This window comes from Chiloscyllium punctatum, chromosome 8 (assembly GCF_047496795.1).
Source record: "Chiloscyllium punctatum isolate Juve2018m chromosome 8, sChiPun1.3, whole genome shotgun sequence".
Lineage (NCBI taxonomy): Eukaryota > Metazoa > Chordata > Chondrichthyes > Orectolobiformes > Hemiscylliidae > Chiloscyllium > Chiloscyllium punctatum.
The window spans coordinates 112316568-112336216 of NC_092746.1; the positions used below are offsets into that span (position 1 = coordinate 112316568).

General features: G+C 43.9%; 1 protein-coding gene across 9 annotated transcripts in view; it reads right to left on the reverse strand.

The window, feature by feature from the left end:
* LOC140480815 (actin-related protein 3B) overlaps positions 1–19649 on the reverse strand; it is a 196345-nt gene that overhangs the window by 121053 nt on the left and 55643 nt on the right. For all 9 annotated transcript variants that reach the window (XR_011961408.1, XM_072576242.1, XM_072576243.1 and 6 more), the window contains one exon: positions 15062–15186. Coding sequence is in view for 7 of the 9 variants with exons in the window: in XM_072576242.1 (XP_072432343.1) it covers positions 15062–15186 (125 nt within the window). In the remaining 2 variants the exon portion in view is untranslated. The remainder of the gene's footprint in view (positions 1–15061; positions 15187–19649) is intronic.

Here is a 19649-nt window from a genome sequence, read left to right on the forward strand (position 1 = left end):
GGCAATTTTAGTAAACATGCAGAATAGAGAAGGATAGGTTATTTTAGTAAGATAAATACAAGCATACATACAAATTCAGAACAAAAGTAGGCCACTCAGCCCATTGAACCTGCTCCATCATTCAATAAGAGTATGGATGATCTGATTACTCCACAACCATCCCACCCCCAATAGTCTTTCATGCCATTACTTATCAAGAACCTAACTCCAGCTTAAAACATTCAAGAGCTCCGTTTCCACCAGCTTTTCAGGAGGAGAATTCCAGACACTTGCAACCCTCTGAGAAAAAAGAACGTTCTCATCTCTCTGTCTTAAATGGATGACCCTTTATTTTATAAAGGGTGATCCCTAATTCCAGATTCTAGACAAGGATTTCCACATACATCGTGTCAACATCCGTCAGAGATTTATATGTTGCAATCACGTCACCCCTTATTCTAAACATCATTGGGTATAAGATGAGCCTGTCCAACACTCATCATACATATTAGTCCAGTAACCTTTTTTAATCAAATGCCCTTGTACTAAATGCATTCTCTACTTGCTTTCCTGATTACATGCAAGACCTTATGAATTTATACACAAGGACACCCAGACCTCACTTCATCTCCTGTAGCACCTCTGGTAAGCTATTCCTGGAGAGCGACAACACTGACTTCAACCAATAATTTGGAAAATTGCTCAGATAAGGCATGAATACAAAAAGAACACACATGTCCTACTACAAAGGAAATCTGTCATCCTTACCTGGTGTGGCCTTCATGTGACTCCAGACCCATATCAATAAGATTGACAACAAAAACAGAAATTGTTGAAAAGCCTCAGCATGTCTGGCAGCACTTGTGGAGAGAAATCAGAGTTAACGTATTGGGTCGCATGACCCTGCCAGACCTACTGAGCTTTTCAAGAATTTCTGCTTTTGTTTCTGATTTACTGCATCCACAGTTCTTCTTGGTTTTTATTCAATAAGGTTGACCCTCACCTCCCCTTTGAAATAGCCTAACAAGCCATTCAGGTTTCTCAGCCACTGGAAAATATCTCAAAAAATGAATGAGACCAGGCACACCACCTAGTGCCAAGTAAGACATTGTTAACTATCAGCCTGACATCATCATACTCACAGAATTATATATTGCACATGATGACAATACCATCATCATTCCTGGATATGTGATGTCCCATTGGCAGGACAGACACCAGAAATGCTGGTGACACTGTGATATACACTTGGAAGGGAGTTGCCTTGCAAGTCCTCAATATTGACTCCAGATCCCATGGAGTCACATGGTATCAGTTCAAACATGATCAAGGAAACATCCTGCTGATGTCCACATACCAGCTCCCCCTCAGCTAATAAATAAGTACTGTGTTGAACACCACCTGGAGGAAACACAGAAGCTGGCAAGAATACAGAATATATTCTGGTGGGGGATTTCAATATCACCACCAAAAGTGGCTCTGTAGCACCACTACTGACCAAGTTGGTCGAGACCTAAAGAACACAATTGCGGCAAGTAGCAAGTGAACCAATAAGGAAGAATATACTTGACCTCATCCTCACCAATCTGCTTGCTGCAGATGCATCTGCATCAGTGCAAGTGACAATTACATAGTCCTGTGGGAACAAAGTCCTGACTTCATATTGAGGATACCCTCCACCATGTTGAATGGCACAATCATTATACAAATTGGGAGTTATTTCCAAAAGATGTAACAACTCAAAATTGGGTTTCTATGAAGTTTTGTTATGAAGTTGAAGGTGTGTACTGTACTTTTAAGGGAGAGTGAATGCTATTTTGCACTGAGAACTTATACACACCTATCATATGATTAGATGGCAGTCATAGAGTGTACTGGAAAATTGAAAATATGTAACATTTGTCTGTGAAATGGATACATGAGTGGATTGCTGTTTTCACAACAATTCAAATTTAATCAATCAGCTTAAATTAGGCCTCAGGCTACTAAAAGCCAATAAAGTTTATATTTATGGTTTTGCCAAAATCAAACAAATGAGACTATCTGATGCTGGCAGTATAAAGAAGCAAGCATTTTGAAAGTTAGACAGAAAGTAAGCTGCCATTGAGAGTAAACTGCCATCAAGGCAGACTGCCATTCTAACCACTCTCTACCAAAGGTACCTTGTTCATATGAAATAACATTGCAATAAAAGATAGAAGACGACCCAGAGAAATCTTCCAGAGGAAGACAGACACTGATAATGACAGCTGTTGTCTGGTTTTGAAATTAAGTTTATGTAATGTTAATGGAATAGTATGCGATTATAGAGTTGAAGGCAGATAATAAGCAGTTATAGATAGCTTACTCCTGTTTCTAGTTCATATGTTCTTAAGAGAAAGGAAGCTTAGATTTGTAAATAATTGTTATTTAATGTTCAGTTTAAGAGTTAAGGAATAAATTGATATTATTTTTCTTCAAATCGTGGAATTTGGGAGTTCTCTGTCACTCATACTTTAACAGATTATGAGGTGAGGTGAGCTTTTCTGGGTATTTGGTTTAATTAGCAGATGGGTTCACCGATGTGTTGTAACAGTTTTGCAAGCCATTAGCATCAGTGGAACTGTACTCCAATACATTCCAGAACATCATAGCCTGACTTATGTCCCAAGCATACATGCAAAAAGGCATGCCAGGAATAGCAGCACACAAAGCTAAAAATGAGGTGTCAAACTGGTGAAGCTACAAAACAGGACCATTTGTATAGGTGAAAGTGAGTACTGCTGATGCTAGAGATTAGAGTCAAAAGTGTGATGCTGGAAAAGCACAGCAGTCAGGCAGCATTCGAGGAGCAGAAAAATCAATATTTTGGGAAAAGTCCCTTAATCAGGAATGAGACTGCGAGCCTCTGGGGTGGAGAGATAAATGGGAGAGAGGTGGGGCTGGGGGAAGGTAGCTGAAAGTGCTATAGGTGGTTGCCAGTGGGGGTAAAGGTGATAGGTCGGAGGGGAGGGTGGTGCAGATAGGTGGGAATGAAGATGGGCAGATGGGACAGGTTATGAGGACGGTCCTGAGCTAGAAGGTTGGAACAAGGGTAAGGTGGAGGGAGAGGAAATGAGGAAACTGGTGAAATCCACATAGATGCCACATGCAGTTGGAGGGTCCCAAGGTGGAAGATGAGGTGATCTTTCTCCAGGCAACAGGTGGTTAGGGAACGGCAATGGAGGAGGCCCGGAACCTGCATGTCCTTGGCAGAATGGGAGGAGGAGTTGAAGTGCTCGGCCACGGGGCAGTGGGATTAGTTGGTGCGGGTGTCCCGGACATATTCTCTGAAGGGCTGTGCAAATAGGTATCCTGTCTTCCCAATGTAGAGCAGACTGCATCAAGAGCAACGGATACAGTAAATGACATGCGTGGAAGTGCAGGTGAAACTTTGATGGATGTGGAAGGCTTCTTTGGGGCCCTTGGACGGAGGTGAGGGGGGAAGTATGGATGCAGGTTTTGCAATTCCTGCAGTGGCAGGGGAAGGTAGGTTGGTGGGGAGTGTAGACCTGATGAGGGAGTGGCGGAGGGAACGGTCTTATACTGAAAGCGGATAGGGGTGGGGAAGGAAATATATCTCTGGTGGTGGGGTCCGTTTGTAGGTGGTGGAAATAGTGGAGGATGATGCAATGTATACAGAGGTTGGTGGGGTGGAAGGTGAGGAGCGGGTGGGGGTGGGTTCTGTTCTTGTTGCGGTTGGAGGGGTGGGCTTCAAGGTCAGAGATGAGGGAAGTGGATGAGATGCACTGGAGTGCATCATCAACTACATAGGAGGGGAAATTGCGATCTTTAAAGAAGGAGGTCATCTGGTATGATCTGTGGTGGAACTGATCCTCCTTGGGGCAGATGCGGCAGAGTTGGAGGAATTGGGAATAAGGGATAGCATTTTTGCAGGAAGCAGGGTGGGAGGAAGTGTAATGCAGGTAGCTGTGGGAGTCGGTGGGATTGTAGAAAGTGTCAGTGTTGATTCGGTCACTGTTGATGGAGATGGAGAGGTCCAGGAACGGGAGAGAGGTGTCAGAGATAGTCCAGGTGAAGTTAAGGTCGGGGTGGAATGTGTTGAAGTTGATGAACTGTTCAACCTCATTATGGGAACACGAGGTGGCGCCAATGCAGTCATCAATGCAGCGGAGAAAAAGGTGGGGAGTGGTGCCGGTGTAAGTACAGAAGATAGACTGTTCCACGTAGCCGTCAAAGAAACAGGCATAGCTGGGGCCCAGACAGGTGCCCATTGGCTACCCCTTTCCTCTGAAGGAAGTGGGAGGATTCAAAGGAGAAATTGTTGAGGATGAGGACCAGTTTAGGCAAACGAATAAGAGTGTCAGTGGAAGGGTACTGGTAGGACATCGGGAGAGGAAGAAACGGAGGGGTTGAAGGCCCTGGTCATGGCAGATGGAGGTTTATAGGGACTGCATGTCCATGGTGAAGATGAGGCATTGTGGGCTAGGGAAATGGAAGTCTTGGTAGAGGAGGAGGGCATGGGTGGTGTCTCAAATCTATTTGGGAGTTCCTGGACTGGGGGGATAGGACAGTACCAAGGTATGTGGAGATGAATTCGGTGGCGCAGGAACAGGCTGAGACGATAAGACGGCCGAGGTAGTCAAGCTTGTGGATCTTGGATAAGAGGAAGAACCAGATGGTGCAGGGTTCCCAAACTATGAGGTTGGAAGTTGTGGGTGGGAGATCCCCTGAGGTGATGAGGTTGTGTAAGGTCTGGAAGATAATGGTTTTGTGATGGGAAATGAGGTCGTGGCTGAGGGAGCAAGAGAGGAGGTATCTTCAAGTTGGCGCCTGGCTTCAGTGGTGTAGAGGCCAGTGCACCAAACTACCACTGTATCCCCCTTGTCTGCTAATTTGATGGTGAGATTGGGGTTGGAGCAAAGAGAGCGAAGTGCTGCATGTTGTGAGGGTGAGAGGTTGGAGTAGGTGAGGGTGGTGGACAGGTTGAGGCGGTCAATGTCTCGGCAACAGTTGGAAATAAACTGATCGAAGGTGGGTAACAGACCTGGGGTGTCCAGGTGGATGGGGAGTGTTGGAGCCGGGTGAAGGGGTCCTCGGAAGGTGAGCAGGAGTCTTGATTGAAAAAGTAATCTCGGAAGCAGAGGCAGTGGAAGAAGAGCCTGACAACACAACGCATTTGAATTTGTTGAGCTGTGAACAGAGGGGGATGAAGGTAAGGCCTTTGCTGAGGATTGATCATTTGTCCTCAGTGAGGGGAGGTCTGGGGGGATGATGAAAACTTGGCAGGGCTGGGAGCTAGGACCTAGGACCTGGTATAGTGCTGGAACTGAGAGTGGGGGCAGAGACTGTAACTGGAGTGGGCATGGTAGTGGGGGGACTGGTGGGCACCTCATGAACGGAAGTGATGCTCATCCCGGGCTCTGGGGGGCAGAGGTGGTGACAGTGGGATCTGTGGGGGCATATTGGCAGTGTTCAGGTGAGTGGCGTCGGTCGGGACGGAAGTGGTTGCGACGACAGCAGCTGCGGGGGTGGAACGCGTGGCGTCAGTGATGATGTAGGGGTCAGAAGTAGCGAAATACATGGTGTAAGTGATGTAGTTGGGGGCAGAAGTGGCTGCGAAAGTGACCACAAAGGGGGCGGAAATCATGGAATGTGTGGTGTGGGTGATGTCAGAGGGGGCGGAAGTGGCTGCGGCGGCGGCAACAGAGGAGGCGTAGAGTTCCAGTTGGGCCTTGCATTGATCTCAGCGGCAGTGGACCTTGTAGCGGTCACGATGGTGGCTGTCTGGCTGATGTTTGCGGCTGCTGTAGTCTGGCCAGTGGTCGCGGAAGCAGCATGATCAGTCGTGGCTGTGGGCTGTCAGGCAGCGGGGACAGAGGTGACGTCATCGTTTGTCGTGGTGATGATGGCTGGCACGGTCTCGTGATTGATGGCGGCTGAGCAGTTCCAGATGCCGGGGAAGCTTCTGGAATGTTCGAGGAATGCCAACAATTGAGGTGGGTATATGAAAGTTTTTGTACTTACAGTTTTTGATGTTTGAAATGGTGTAGAAAAACTGTTTGTTAAGTGTATGAATCCTTCTGAGGATATAATACAGTAGGGATCTTTTGCAGTTCTGAAAGCGTGTAGCCCTCAGTTGAGGCAGGGCTGACTGTTGAGAGGTAAGGTGGCAGCTAGTGGCTACAAGTGTGGAGTGGAGGATCCAAAAGGAGAACCGTTGCTGGAGGTTTTGAATTTGTAGTCTGTACTAATTGTCCTGTTCAGGTCCAAATTGTGTTGGTCTGAATGTGGTTCAGAGTCCACGTCGGAACTATTTGTATGCCAAACAGCATAAGCTACAAATAACAGAACTAAGAGATTCCATAACCAACAAATCAAATCTAAGCTCTGTAGTTCTGCTACATCCAATCGTGAAATATGGTGAATAATTAAATAAATCACTAGTTGAGAAGGCTCCACAAATAATCTCAAACACAATGACGGGGGAGCCCAACACATTAGTGCAAAAGTTAATGTTAAAGCATTTGTAACGATTTTTTACCCAGGAGTGCTGAATGGATGATTCATCTCAAGCTCTCTAGAGTTCCCGAGCATCATAGATGCCAGCCTTCAGCCAACTTTATTCAATTCCAATTTTGGTTCAGTTAGTGCCAATCAACTTCTGCTCTTATTACTTGGATGAAACAGCTAAATTCCAGAGGTGAATCAAGAGTGACTGCAATTGATATCAAGTCTTCACCCTTAACAAGTAAGGCAAAACTATCACCCAGCAATAATTTTCTCAATGTCACCCAGATAGGGTTCTACGAACACACAATATACAGTCAAGGAATAAGAGTAGGCCACTTCGCCCTTTGAGCCTGTTCTACCATTCAATAAGATTATACCTGATCTGATTTTCAACTCTATATTCATGTATATCCCCAATAATCTTCCATCAATGACCTAGCCACCTCTCTGTTAAGAATGTTTAAAGGTTCTGCATCCATTACCTTTTAAGGAAACATATTCCAAAGACACTCAACCCTCTGACAGGTTTTCTCCTCATCCCTGTTTTAAATGTTCAACCCCTTATTTTCAAACTAAGATTCATATTTCTACATTGTCCCACAAGAAAAAACATGCTTCAACATCCAATCAGTCAAGTTCCCTCAGGAACTTGTGTGTTCCAATTAAGTCATTTCTGATACTTCTAAACTCCAGAGGATACAGGCCTAGTCTAGTCTCACCTCATAAGGCAATCCACACATTCCAGGCATTCACCTTGTAAATCTTCCCTGAATTGTTTCCAATGCATTAACAACCTTAGAGTCATAGAGTCATAGAGATGTACAGCATGGAAACAGACCCTTCAATCCAACCCGTCCATGCTGACCAGATATCCCAACCCAATCTAGTCCCACCTGCCAGCACCCAGCCCATATCCCTCCAAACCCTTCCTATTCATATACCCATCCAAATGCCTCTTAAATGTTGCAATTGTACAGCCACCACCACATCCTCTGGCAGTTCATTCCATACATGTACCACCCTTTGTGTGAAAAAGTTGCCCCTTAGGTTTATTTTCTACCTTTCCCCTCTCACCTTAAACCTATGCCCTCTAGTTTTGGACTCCCTGACCCCAGGGAAAAAACTTTGCCTATTTACCCTATCCATGCCCCTCATCATTTTGTATATCACTATCAGGTCACCCCTCATCCTCTGACGCTCCAGGGAAAACAGTCCCAGTCTGTTCAGCCTCTGCCTATAGCTCAAATCCTCCAACCCTGGCAACATCCCTGTAAATCTTTTCTGATCCCTTTCAAGTTTCACATCTTTCCCATAGTAAAGAGACCAGAATTGCATGCAATATTCCAACAGTGGCCTAACCAATGTCCTGTACAGCGCAACATGACCTCCCAGCTACTGTACTCAATACTCTGACCAATAAAGGAAAGCATACCAAACGCCGTCTTCACTATCCTATCTACCTGCAACTCCACTTTCAAGGAGCTATGAACCTGCACTCCAAGGTCTCTTTGTTTAGCAACAATCCCTAGGACCTTACCATTAAGTGTATAAGTCCTGCTAAGACTCGCATAAGTACATTGACCAGTACTATACACAATATTCCTGATGTGGTCTCACCATTTATAATTGAACATACACTCCTTACTTTTATATTCGATGTCCCTTGCAATAAACTGTAACATTCTATTAGCTGTCCTGATTTCTTGCTGTATCTGCATTCCAACCTTCTGTAATTCATACACCAGGATATCCAGGTGACTCTGCATGTCAGTGCTCTGCAACCTCTCACCATTTAAATAATGCATTTCTTTTTTATGCTTTCTGTCATGATGGACAATTTCACACTCTTCTACGTTATACTCCATTTGCTAGACCATAGCCCATTCCCTTAATGTATCCTTTGTCGGCTTTACAACTTGTTTTCCTACTTGCCTTTGTATCATCAGGTAATTTAGCCACCATACATACAATCCCTTCTTCCAAGTGATTTATATACATTTTAAAGAATTGAGGCCCCAGAACTCACCCTTGTTGTATACCATCCATGACATTCTGCCAGCCTGAAAAAGAAGCATTTATTCCTATTCTGCTTCCTGTTAGCAAGCCAATCTTCTATCCATGTCAATATGTTACCCCTTACACCATAGGTTTTCTGCCAGGATCATTTAGTCTGCAGTCTGGAGGTTCTGCCAGGATCACTAAGCTTCTGGCATCGTTCCTGACTTTGTCCGAACATAGACTGTATTTGATTGAATGTGGCATCAAGATGCCTGACCAAAACTGTAATCAATTAAACCAGGGGTGAAAACCCTCTGTTGGTTCAATCATACCAAGCACATAAGAATATTATTGAGGTTTTTGGAAGTCAATTATCTCAGCACCAAGAAATCACTACAGGCCTTCGTTAGGGCAGTGTCTTAATTGCCCAGAGGACAGGAGAAAGTGTTGACTGCAGATGCTGGAGAGTCAGAGTCGCAAATTGTGGCACTGGAAAAGCACAGCAGGTCAGGAGGCATCTGAGGAGCAGGACAGTTGACATTTCCGGCATAAGCCCTTCATCAGGAATTGGGGGGGAAAGGGGGCTGAGAGATAAATAGGAGTGTGGGGATGGAGCTAGGAGGAAGGTAGCTGGGAAAATGATAGGTAAATGCAGGTGAGAGTGTGATTGTTACAAGTTGATTGGGAGGCTGAAACAGATAGGCGGGAAGGAGGACAGGCAGCTAGGACAGGTCAAGACGGCGGTGCCAAGTTGGAGGGTTGGATCTGAGATGGGGTGGGGGAGGAGAGATTCGGAAACTAGTGAAGTCAATGTTTTTGCTATGTACTTTAAGGGTCCCAAGGCAGAAGATAAGGCGTTATTCTCCCAGTGGTTCGGTGGCTGAGGAGGCCCAGGACTTGCATATCCTTGATGGAGTGGAAGGGAGAGTTGAAGTGGTGGGATTGTGTGGTGGGTGTGTCCCAGAGATGTTCCCTGAAATGCTCCATGAGTTGGCATCCTGTCTGCCCAATGTGGAGGCGACCACATCAAGAGCAATGGACACAGTAGATGAGGTAGGTGGATGTGCAGGGAAATTTCTGCCGAATGTGAAAAGATCCTTTGGGGCCTTGAGCAGAGGTGAGGGGGGAGGCATGGGTGCAGGTTTTACACCTCTTGCAGCAGCAAGGGAAGGTGCCAAGTGTGGGGGGGTTGGTTGGTGGAGAGGGGGGGGGGGGTGGCGTGGACCTAGTGAGGGAATCACAGGAGGCAAATGTGGTGGGGAGGTAAATATGCCTCTGGTGGTGGGGTCTGATTGTAGGTGGCAGAAATGGTGGAGAATAATGCGCTGTATCCGGATATTAGTGGGGTGGAAGGTGAGGACCAGTGGGGTTCTATACTTGTTGCAGTTGGAGGAGTGGACAAGGGAGTAGAGGAGATGCGCTGAAAGGCATTGTTGATTACATGGGAGGGGGAATTGTGGTCCTTTAAATAGGAAGCCATCTGGGATGTCCTGGAGTGGAATTGGTCCCCTGGGAGCAGATATGGCGGAGGCAGAGGAATTGGGAGTAAGGGATCACATCCTTACAGGAGGTGGGATGGGAGGTGGTATAGTCCAAGTAGCTGTGAGAGTCAGTGAGTTTGAAATTGATGTCCATGTTGAGTAGGTCACCAGAGATGGAGATGGAGGGGTCCAGGAAGGGGAGGGAGGTGTCCGAGATGGTCCAGGTGTACTTAAGTCAGAATGGAAGATGTCAGTAAATTTGATGAACTGTTCAACCTCCTCGTGGGAGCATGAGGTGGTGCTGATACAGTCATCTCAGGAGCAAGAGGTGGGAGATGGTGGGAGATGGTAACTGCGGAAGATGGACTATTTTATGTATCCTATGAAGAGGCAGACACAGCTGGTGCTCGTGTGGGTGCCCATGGCTACCCCTTTGGTATGAAGGAAATGGAAGGATTCGAAGGACATGTTATTGCCAAGAGGGCAGTCAAACGTCAGCCATAATGCTGTGTCTGCAGCCACATGTAAGTGACCAGACCAGGTAAGGATGACAGCCTCTCTCCCTAAAGGATCAGTAGTGAATCAGATGGGCTCTGCCGACAATGGATTTATAGCCACCATTAGACTCTTCATTCCAGATTTTTATTGAATTCAAATTCCACCACGTGCCATGACAAGATCTGAGCCCAGAACTCCAGAACACTAACTAGGTTCCTGGACCAACAGTACAGTGATAACACTACTAAGACTATCAACTCTCTCTTTGGGACTCATTGCTGCAGAAGGCTCTGAAGGCTGAGTCATTGAGTATTTAAGACACGTTTTCAATCAGTAAGGACATCAAAGGTTACTGGGAGCAGAAGAATGAGGTTGAGAAACACATTAGCCATCATCAAATAATGCAATAGACTCAATGAGCTGAATGGCCTAATTCTGTTATAATCTTATCTTCCAACCTTTTGCTCACTCATTGAACCTGTCTATATCCTCCCATAGACTTCGTGTCATTCTCAACACTTGCTTTCTCACGTACTTATGGCATCATTTCCTCATCCAAGTCATGAACATATGTTGGAAATACTTGTGGACCCAGCAATGATCCCTGGGGCACTTCACTAGTAAAGGGCTGCTAGCCTGAAAAGTGAGGACTGCATATGCTGGAGGTCAGAGTTGACAGTGTGTTGCTGGGAAAGCACAGCAGGTTAAGCAGCATCCGACACTTCAACTCCCCCTCTCACTCCGTCAAGGCGTGTACCGCAAGGGTCAGTGTTGGGTCCACTGCTTTTCATCATTTTTATAAACGACCTGGATGAGGACATAGAAGGGTGGGTTAATAAATTTTCAGACAACACTAAGGTCAGTGGAGTTGTGGATAGTGACGAAGGATGTTTGAGGTTACAGAGAGACATAGATAAGCTGCAGAGCTGGGCTGAGAGGTGGAAAATGGAGTTTAATGCGGACAAGTGTGAGGTGATTCACTTTTTTCGGAGTAACCGGAATGCAAAGTACTGGGCTAATGGTAAGATTCTTGGTAGTGTAGATGAGCAGAGAGATCTCGGTGTCCAGGTACAGAGATCCTTGAAAGTTGCCACCCAGGTTGACAGGGTTGTTAAGAAGGCATACAGTGTTTTAGCTTTTATTAATAGAGAGATCGAGTTCCGGAACCATGAGGTTATACTACAGCTGTACAAAACTCTGGTGCGGCCGCACTTGGAGTATTGTGTACAGTTCTGGTCACCGCATTATAAGAAGGATGTGGAAGCTTTGGAAAGGGTGCAGAGGAGATTTACTAGCATGTTGCCTGGTATGGAGGGAAGGTCTTACGAGGAAAGGCTGAGGGACTTGAGGCTGTTTTCATTGGAGAGAAGAAGGTTGAGAGGTGACTTAATAGAGACATATAAGATGATCAGAGGGTTAGATAGGGTGGACAGAGAGAGCCTTTTTCCAAGTATGGTGACGGCAAGCACGAAGGGGCATAGCCTTAAATTGAGGGGTGATAGATATAGGACAGCTGTCAGAGGTAGTTTCTTTACTCAGAGATTAGTAAGGGTATGGAATGCTTTGCCTGCAACAGTAGTTGATTCGCCAACTTTAAGTGCATTTAAGTCGTCATTGGACAGGCATATGGACGTACATGGAATAGTGTAGGTTAGATGGGCTTCAGATTGGTATGACAGGTCGGCGCAACATCGAGGGCCGAACGGCCTGTACTGCGCTGTAATGTTCTATGTTCTACGTTAAGAACTTGCAGATCCTGGACCTTCTCCACCACCAAATCGTTACCACCCAACGCCTGGAGGATGAACGCCTCATATTCCGCCTTGGAACCCTGCAACCACACGGGATCAATGTGGATTTCAACAGCTTCCTCATTCCCCACCCCCCCACATTATCTCAATCCCAAGCCTCCAACTTGGCACCACCCTCCTGACCTGTCCATCACTCACCCCTCGGACCTATCACCTTCTCCCTCACCTTCATCCACCTACCTCTTCCTCAGCTATCTTCCCCCCAAACCCACCCTCCTCCCTTCTATCTCTCAACCCCTGGCCCACAAGCCTCATTCTTTATGAAGGGCTTATGTCTGAAACATCGATTCTCCTGCTCCTCAGATACTGCCTGACTTGCTGTGCATTCTCAGCACTACACTCTCAACCCTTATTCCAACGCCCTGTCTTCTATTAGTATATCACTTCCAACACCACCAGGGGTCCAAACATTTCAGACCACTGCTACACCATTGTGTAAATTGCCCACTGTTCTATCCCCTGCCCTCATTTTGGGAACTCTGACCACAATGCCATGCTCTTCTCTTGAATTACAGGCAAAAGCTCATGCAGAAGACCCCCTCGCAGATATAGGTCCAGTGCTGGTTGGAGGAGGCAGAGGATAAATTCCAGTGCTGTCTGGAATCAACTGATTGGGCCATGTTCAAACAGTCTGCAGGTACCTTGGACGAGTGTGCCACCACCATCACGGACTTTATCAGCAAGTGTGTGGAGGACTGCATACCGAGGAAGTCAATCTGAGTGTTCCCCAACAGGAAACCCTGAATGAATCAGTACATACCTGCTAAAAGCCAGGCATGAGGCCTTCAGGTCAGGAGACCCAATTCAATATATGGAATCCAAGTATGACCTTTGTAGAGCCATTAAGACAGCCAAGGACCAATACCGATCCAAACGAGAGACTCAGACAGACACCCAGTGACTATGGCAAGGACTGAATGACATCACAGGTTCTAAAAGAGACAGTACAAGATAGCAGATGATGACATATCCCTCCCAGATCATCTCAATGCCTTCTATGCTCGCTTTGAGCAGAATTTTGGCAGAGAGGTAACACCTATTCCAACAAGCCTTGACAAACCTATCCCAACAGTCACTTCATCAAAGGTCGGATCAGTTTTCCATTGTGTGAGTTCAAGGAAAGTAATGGGACCAGACAAAATACCAGGCCATGCACTCAGAGCATGCGTAGATCAACTGGCAGAGATCTTCTCAGACATCTTCAGCCTCTCCCTGCAGCAGGATACTGTCTCTGCCTGTTTCAAGAGGGCCAACATCAACCCTGTGCCTAAGAAGGCTCACGCAGCATGTCTCAATGACTCCCGCTCAGTGGCCTTAACTTTGGTGGTCATGAAGTGCTTTGAAAGGCTGGTCATGGCATTAATCAACTCCAGCCTCCTCACTATTCTTGGCCCACTCCACTTTGCCTATCGGACCAACAGATCCATATCAGATGCCATATCACTTGCCGTTCACTCCTCCCTAGGACATCTTAACACCAAGAACATCTATGTAAGAATCCTACTCATTTGACTACAGTTCAGCCCTCAACACTATTATCCCCTCGAGACTGATTACTAAACTTCGTGATCTCAGACTAAGCCCCACTCTCTGCAACTGGATCCTCAGTTTCCTGACCCACAGGCCACAATCAGTGAAGATTGGGGACAATATTTTATCCTTACACCTACACATTAACAGCAGAGGTGGAACAAGTGGAGAGTGTCAAGCTCCTGGGAGTGGTCATCCACAACAAGCTTTCTTGGACTCTTCACGTGGACGCACAGGTTACAAAGGCCCAACAATGTCTCTTCTTCCTCAGGCAGCTGAGAAAATTTGAAATGATGACAAATACCCTTGCTAACTTTAATATGTGCACCATCAAGAGCATTCTGTCTGGATGTATCACTACCTGGTATGGCACTGTAACATTCAAGATTGGAGACAGTTACAGAGAGTGGTGAGCTCAGCCCCGACAATCACATTTAATGTCTATCTATAGTTGTCCTTGAAGGAGGTCATGAGCTGCTGCCTTAACCACTGCAGTCCACACAATGCCATGAGGGAGGGCATTCCTGAACTTCTATCCAGTGATCTTGAGGTAGCAGCAATATATTTACAAATCAGGATCATGAGTGGCTTGGAAGAAGTTGTGCCCTATACTTTAAGGTCAAGGTAACAATATATATCTTTACCTAGACAGTCCTTAGAATGTGGAAATCATAGCTAAATTGAGTACCAAGACAAAGATCAGAAAACTGATCAAGAAGAAGCTAGATAACATGATGGGTGAAGAGAACAGAAAGTATGCTGATATGGTTTGATTGAATGCAAGATTGTGTGGTGACTAAAAACCAATATAGGCACATTGTGTGCTGTAAATTCTATGCAATGCTTCAAAGAGAAATTTTCAACAAACATTAAAGTCCTTCAGTCACTCATCAGCTTTGCCCCAAGGAAAAGCTATGTCAACAAGGTGAAACTTTAGGAATGTCAATATGTCCAAATTATTACACAGAAATACCAACATAGACACAGGTAATTTTTGTTTCATTAATCTATGTTCACTTATCAACACCCCTGTAGCATTGGTTTATAACCTGTTCCACAGTTTTCCACAGTATAGCAGCACAAATGATCTGACATCTCTAAAATGAGTGCCTGTAATCAGCCTTGTGAAACAAGAGAAAGAGTTAAGTGGCTGCCCATATAGTACAGTACTTTTTTTCCTTTTCCATCAAGAAAAATTGCTGGCCACATCAACCTCATAGCCCAGCTGCAATTATATATTGACAACAAGAAAGAGTAAAATTTTAAAATAACCTTTGTGGTATACGTTGGTTTATCTACAGCTTCATCACCTATGTAAAAGTCTAGGTCATCCACTCCCCTCACCAATCTTCGCTGTGCATGGTCACCTATCTTGGCTGATTCTTTGATGGCTATACCTGGGGAGGTACAAAACACAAGATTAATATTAATTGCACCCACTTAAATACAGTCAATGTATTAGCATTATTGTAATTTGGCAAACTTTAAAAAGCTTATAGCTCAAAGTAACCATGGTAACTAATGTACGTGAATGATAGAAGCTAGCAATAACTACTTGATATCTTATTTATTCAGTTTAAGGAGAACAAACATTGATTCTGTAAAAGGGCAAGGTTTTCAACCAGTAGTAACAGGAAATAATAAAAGCCAAGTGACTGTATTTACACAAACTTCTCAGCAACAATATAAATGTGCATCAAATTATCTATCACAATGATTTATGCATACAAACAATTATTTAAAAGAATTGAAAATGAACATTTCTCAGCCCTTCATGAGGTAAATAAAGACAATGCATTTAAATTGCTCCAGTAAAAGCCTTTACAAATTGCACAAAATCAGCAGTGAACCAAACAAAGGAAGGCATTGAGCCCAATGTGCCCTGCTGCTTCTTGAAAAGAGCTGTCTAATTAGTCCATTTCCTTTGTTGTTTCCCAACAACTCTATCAACTGCTTTGCTTCAGTAATAATCCGATTTTTTTTTTGAAACTTTCCATTGCATTATAATCATCTTCTTTTAGGCAATGCAGATTGAAGATCACAAAAACTGTTGCATGAAACAGAAAATCTCTGGTTCTTTTGGCTTCATTGAAATCTGTGTCATAAGACATAGGAGCACATGTAGGCCATTCAACCCATCAAATCTGCTCCACCATTCAATACAATCATGGCTGATTTGATAATCCTCAACCTCACTTTCAGTCTTTTTCCAAATAACCTAATTCCCTGACTGATTAAACCTTCGTCAATCTCAGCCTTGAATACACTCAATGACCAGGTCTCAACAGTCCTCTGTGGTAAGAATTCCACAGATTAACACCCTCAGAGAAGAAATTCTACTTCATCCTTATCTTAAAAGAACGACTACTTATTATAAGACTATGCTTTCTGGTCCTAAACTCTCCGAGAAGGGAAAAAAAAATCCACCTTACAAACTTCTCAGCAACAATATAAATATGCATCAAATTATCTATCACAATGATTTATGCATACAAACAATGTAAGGTGAATATTCCAGAAGCAACACAGCTGGTCAAACCACTCGGTTTTAAACAAAACATAATTTATTTACATAAAAACCAAAGAAAACCGAATTTAAAATAACATAACTACTTGAAAACACAACCAACATGAAAGTGCAACTTAACAAAGCTGTTACAATTTCTGACAACATCACATTAACACCCTTTGGCAAAAATGATAAATTCAAACACACGTTCTTACAGGAGAGAGATGTCAGAGAAAGAGAGGATCAGCATGGAGATGCTTTTGGGTCCCCAGCTAAAGCCAAAACTAGAAAGCTGAACTCGGAGAACTGGCCACTCCCCTTTCATTGTACAAGTGTTCAAAAAAAAACCTGAACGCCTTTTCTGATTACTGACTTAGGCGGCATCTGTTAGCCACTTTTAAAGTAGCCAATTCAGACAATTCAGCACCTCTGCCTTTATGACCCCTCTCAAAAAAGTCCAAGGACAGAATAACCTTGTTAAAAGAGCAGCATCATCACACCTCCCCCTCTTAAAAAAGAGCCATCAATATCCAAAGATGGCTTCATTTTAAAACTACTTAATCTTTCATTGCTTGTACACAATAACACATATACATTACATTGGCTGTAAACATGTAAACATGCACTACTACATTCTACTTCCGTCCATTTACTCCTGCCACCAAACGCCTCCATTTCTCATCCAAGTTTAGACAATGCATTGGCAATCACGTTTTCGCACAAATGCACAATTTTCAAATTAAATGGCAGTAATAACAAGCTCCATCTAAACAGTCTGGAATTTTTGTCCTTAAATTTCTCCACAAACTTCAATGGGTTATGATCAGTGTATTTGATTCTCTCAAATACATTACTCATGACATAAACATTGAAATGTTGTAACGCCAACACCAAGCTCAAAGTCTCTTTCTCTACTGTTGAATATTCCTGCTGATGAATGTTCAGTTTCCTGGAGAAATATCTGAAAGGTTTTTCCATCTTCTCATCATCTGCCTGTAATAGTACAGCACTGATACCCACATCACTCACATTGATAGCCATCTTGAATGGCTTTGCTTAATTAGGTCTGGCTAATACTTGGACAGTGGTTAACACAGCTTTCAGGCTGTCAAATGACTTCTGACAGTCTCCTGTCCACTGAAACCTTTTGCCTTCCTTTAGTAATACAATGAGTGGAGCAACCACACTGCTAAAGTTTGGTATGAGTTTCCAATAAAATCCATTCAATTCCAGAATTGTAGTACTGCTCTTTTTGTTGATGGTATGGGAAACTCACCAATTACCTTTGTTTTTGCATTCTCTGGGGCCATTTCTCCATGTCCAATAACATGGCCCAGGAAGGTGACTTGGACTTTCATAAATTCACTTTTCGCTAGGTTTATCGTCAAGCCCGCTTCCCGAAGTTGATCAAATAATTCTGATAAATGTTGCAAATGTTCCTCCCACTTGTGACTAAAAATCACCAGGTCATCAATACTTACCACACAATTTGGTAAACCAGAAGTGACCTTATTGGTTAGTCTTTGAAATATGGCTGGTGCATATTTCGTATCAAATGGCATGACTTTAAACCAATATCTCCATGCTTCAGGCTCACTGCCTTTATTCCTGATGAAGGGCTTTTGCCTGAAACGTTGATTTCGCTGCTCATTGGATGCTGCCTGAACTGCTGTGCTCTTCCAGCACCACTAATCCAGTATTTGATTTTCAGCATCTGCAGTCATTGTTTTTACCTTGTTGATTTTAACCCTACTGCGAATCCTCTTGCAAGGATGCCTGCCTTGAAGAAGTTTTCCTCCTCTCTCTACAAGAATCTCAGGGAGTCCCTCTCCCACTGCAACTCCCAGGTCATTTCCTCTGCTCTGACTCTATGCTACTCTCTCCCCACCCCCACCCTCCTCTAGCTTATCTCTCCATGCTTCAGGCTCACTGCCTTTATTCATGATGAAGGGCTTTTGCCCGAAACGTTGATTTCGCTGCTCGTTGGATGCTGCCTGAACTGCTGTGCTCTTCCAGCACCACTAATCCAGTATTTGATTTTCAGCATCTGCAGTCATTGTTTTTACCTTTAAACCAATACAGTCCATTCGGCAATGCGAAAGCCAAAATTGACTTTGCTCTTTCAGACAAAGGTACCTGCCAGTATTCTCTGAGTGAGAAATATAAGTTGTTTGTCCCACCTTTTCAAGACAGTCTTCCAAATGTGGAATCAGATATGAATCAGACTTTGTACCGCATTGACTTTGAGATAGTCCACACATAACCATTGGGTTCCATCTGCTTTTGGAACCATTACTATGGGTGAGCTCCAGTCTCTGCAACTTAATTTGATTATGTCATTTTGGAGCATGCGTTCAATCTCCATTTGAACCTATGCTAACTTTAGAGGGTTAAGCCTTTAAGGATGTTGCAATATCCCATAAATGCACCCCTTGGCAAAAAAGTAAATTTAAATACAGTTTCTTACAGCAGAGAGATGTCAGAGAGAGAGAGAGAGAATCAGTATGGAGTTGTTTCTTGGGTCCCCAGCTAAAACTAACCGAAACTAGAAAGAATCCCTTAACTGGGAGAACTGGCCTCTCTCCTTTCAATGTACAAGTTTTTTTTATTTTAAAAAAAATCTGAAAGCTTTTTCTGATTGTTAACTTAGGCAACATCTGTTAGCCATTATTAAAATAGCCAGTTCAAATACTTCAGCACCTCTACCTTTATGACCCCTCTCAAAAAACAAGGACAGAATAGCTTTCTTGAAGGAGTAGCATCATCATACTAGTGCTGTGTACAGTTATAACAAAACCTTCCTTCTCTTATAACAAACGAAAGGACCATGGATGCTGTAAATCAAAAACAAAAATATTGCTGGAAAAGCTCAGCAGGTCTGACAGCATCTGTGGAGAGAAAGCAGATTATACATTTTGGATCAAGTGACCCTTCCTTAGAACTACAGAAAACGCCAACGGGAATAGTTTCTCTCCATTTACTCTTTGAAGACCCCTAATGATTTTGAGAACCTACATCAAATTTCTTCTTAATCTTCTCCAAGAATAATCTTCTCCAATCTATCCATGAAATTCAAGTTTTTCATCTCCAGAAACAGTATCATGAATCAGTTCTGCATATTACCTAATGCTTTCAAATCCTCCCTTAAATGCAGTACCAAGAACTGGATGCAGTACTCCAGTTGAAGTTAAACTCGTGTTTTATACAATTTTATCACAGCTTCTTTGCTTTTGTATCCTATTCATAAAGCCTGTGATGCTATAGGCACTTTTTCAACCTTTCCAGCTGCCTTCAAATGATTTGTGTACATGTACTAGGAGAAAGTGAGGACTGCAGATGCTGCAGATTAGA